Source organism: Chinchilla lanigera, unplaced genomic scaffold (genome assembly GCF_000276665.1).
Source record: "Chinchilla lanigera isolate Chin_1 unplaced genomic scaffold, ChiLan1.0 scaffold00154, whole genome shotgun sequence".
Classification (NCBI taxonomy): domain Eukaryota; kingdom Metazoa; phylum Chordata; class Mammalia; order Rodentia; family Chinchillidae; genus Chinchilla; species Chinchilla lanigera.
The window spans coordinates 369,613-372,205 of record NW_004955555.1 but is presented as its reverse complement, the minus strand read 5'-3'; the positions used below and the strand labels follow the sequence as shown (position 1 = coordinate 372,205).

Sequence of the window (2,593 nt, the reverse complement as noted above, 5' to 3'; positions counted from 1 at the left end):
AGAGGCGCTTGGTGTCTGCAGCTGCCAGGCCTCTTCTTCCTGCCTCTCCCATGCCCCCCTCCACCTCCAGCCCCTCCTCCTCAGCCTCCTTTGCTGAACTTTTTCCGTTTGACCCCAGGTTTGCCCGCATCCCAGGGCCCCCCAGCACTGTGTCTGGGTGTCCAGGCTGCCGGCGACCATGCAGTGGCCAGGTCTGCGGAGCCTGCACCTGTCACGGTGGTTAGCCCTGTCAGGGTGGCCCTGCTGCGGAGGGGGCGGGGAGAAGCGGCCAGGCTGCCTTGGCCTCGCTCAAGCCCAACATGTTACCATCCCTGGGTAAGTCAGGGGCTCCCAAGGCCCTGACTCAGTCATGAGCTCCGGCCCCCAACTCAGCAGCTCCACGGGGAACATCTCCAAGTCACGTGGTCAGAACAGACCTCTCCAGCGGGCTACTCCATGGGATTCGGTTCCTGCTGGCCCTATAAGGAAGTACCACGATCTTTACGCCTTAAAACAAATGTTGTCTTTGTACATACAGTTGTGGAGGTCAGAAGTCTAACTTAGGTGCATGAAAGGATCCGCTGGGTTCTTGCTGTACCCTGGGAAGGAACGGCGGTGAGAATGAGGAAAAATACAGACAAGAGACAAAAAGCTGGGCTCAGGTGGAGGTCCTCTCTCCTGAGCAGAGAAGGGGAACGGCCCCAAAACAGTAGAGCGGTTATTTATACACTGAGAGGTTGGTGAATTTCCGCCTCAAATCAGTTAACAAGTTACAGCTGCTTGTTTATGCAATTCGAGGCGCTCCCACGTTCTCAGGCTGGCTTCATCCTGCACATAAAATTAGTTTTCAGCTTCAGCGGCTCCCAGCAGGAGCACAGCGCTAGTTCCTTCTGTAGGCTGTAGGGGAAACTCAATTACAGTTTCTTCCAGCTTGTGGAAGCCACCTGCTTTCCTTAGCTCATGGCCCCTTCCTCAGATCACTCTGACTTTTCGCTATCATCCAGTCTCCTACGGAACTCTCCTTCTCCCTGAGAACTTTGAGTTCCTTATCATTCACTTCCACTTCTATGTCACCTCTTCAGAGAGGCTCTTGCTGATGACCCTATGCCCCAGTCACTCCCTGTTACAGTACCTATTTTTATCTACTTCTAATCGAACCCTGCCTGAAATTATCTTGTTTATTCGCTTGTTTCTTATCCATTCTCTCCCTGCCTGGCATGTTGACCCCCTGAGCACAAGCTGGCCCTGGGCTGCTCACTAGAGTAACCTCAACACCCAGAACAGAGCTGTCACCCTGTGGCAGTCAGTATCTGCGGAATGAATAAATAAATAACTTCATCCAAAGACTTCACAAAGCCGGGCGTGGTGGCGCACGCCTGTAATCCCAGCACTCGGGAGGCTGAGGCAGGAGGATTGTTGCAAGTTCCAGACCAGCCTGGGCTACAAAGTGAGCTCAAGGCCAGCCTGAACTGCATAGCGAGACCCTGTCTCAAAAAGATGAAGACTTTACATTGAGTCTCCAAGGGAGGTAGGCGCGAACTCCAAACTGAAGCCCAACACTACGGTACCAGTCTTCAGCTCTCACTGCAGTCCTTATCTTGAAGTCTAACCTCACTATCTGCTCCACTTTTCCAAAGAGTGGTGTTTTTCAGTCACGCCATCCTCTGTTTAAAACAGAATGGTGTAGCAGAGAATAGATGCGGCTAGTGAGAGCTGGAACAAGGAAGCTGAGGGAGACTGCGACTGCACTCCAAAAAAAGGAAAGTACCCCAACAGGAAGAACTGTCCACCTCTTCTAGAGAAGGATTTGCAGAGTTCTGTTTTAAAGCCTGTGGGAAAAGACGCTCCAAGTAATCTTTAAACCCAAGAGTTTAATTAGTGCGTGCGCCTTTAAGGAGAGGGCTGGAAAACGGAGGGGCGTGGCCATAAGAGAGCGTTCGCTACGGGAACCGGGGGTTGGAGGGAAAGATCGGCCCCTTCCGGTTACGTAAGCCCGGCAAGATGGCGGCGCCCAGGGCGGTAGGTGACCGGAGCTCGTAGAGGGCCTCAAGTTGATGTCCTCTTTGCAACCTCTGCCTACAAAATCTCTGTGGTCGCCCAGGGGAGCAAAGAGTCGTGGGGAGCAGGAGCGTCCCCTCCGGGCCTAGCAATGGGAATCTCACCTGTGGCCGCCGGGCCCGGAAGGATCCCTGCGGGGTTGCCAGCGGCGGCGGAGCGCTGGAGAGCAAGAGTGGGCGAGGACTTGGCAGAGAGAAGCCAATGGGAACGAGTAGTATGGCCCAAGGAAGGCGCGTCCAGCCAGTCATAGGGAGGGGTACGAGTGCACTTACCGTGAGATTAAATCCCAGGATAGAGATAAAAGAATAAATTTGAGGAAGATTCTTGGGGGATTTAGGTGAATTTGGGGGCTCCAAGGGGAAAACCTGAGGGAAATTTAAAGAAAAAATGGGGATAATTTTTATTTTTATTTTTTTGAGACAGGGTCTCATTATGTAGTTCAGGCTAATTTTGAACTATGTAGGGGCTGGGGATTTAGCTCAGCGGCAAAAGCGCCTGCCTGGCAAGCGCAAGGTCGTGAGTTCGGTTCCCGGTACCGGAGAAAAACCAAAAAAAA

The 2,593-nt window shown here is 52.8% G+C and overlaps 2 protein-coding genes across 3 annotated transcripts in view; one reads left to right on the top strand and one right to left on the bottom strand.

Moving 5' to 3' along the window:
- The window catches only part of Erich4 (glutamate-rich 4), a 3,931-nt gene extending 1,643 nt beyond the window's left edge, over positions 1 to 2,288 (bottom strand). Inside the window, exons 1-2 of the transcript XR_001232313.1 lie at positions 2,142 to 2,288; positions 417 to 578 (exon numbers count right to left, since the gene is read on the bottom strand). The gene's annotated coding sequence lies outside the window, so the exon portion shown is untranslated. The remainder of the gene's footprint in view (positions 1 to 416; positions 579 to 2,141) is intronic.
- Positions 1,930 to 2,593, top strand: part of Atp5sl (ATP5S-like) — a 7,990-nt gene continuing 7,326 nt past the window's right edge. For both annotated transcript variants that reach the window (XM_005412352.2, XM_013508782.1), the window contains exon 1: positions 1,930 to 1,998. In XM_005412352.2, the coding sequence (XP_005412409.2) occupies positions 1,981 to 1,998 (18 nt within the window). In that variant the 5' untranslated portion in view covers positions 1,930 to 1,980. The remainder of the gene's footprint in view (positions 1,999 to 2,593) is intronic.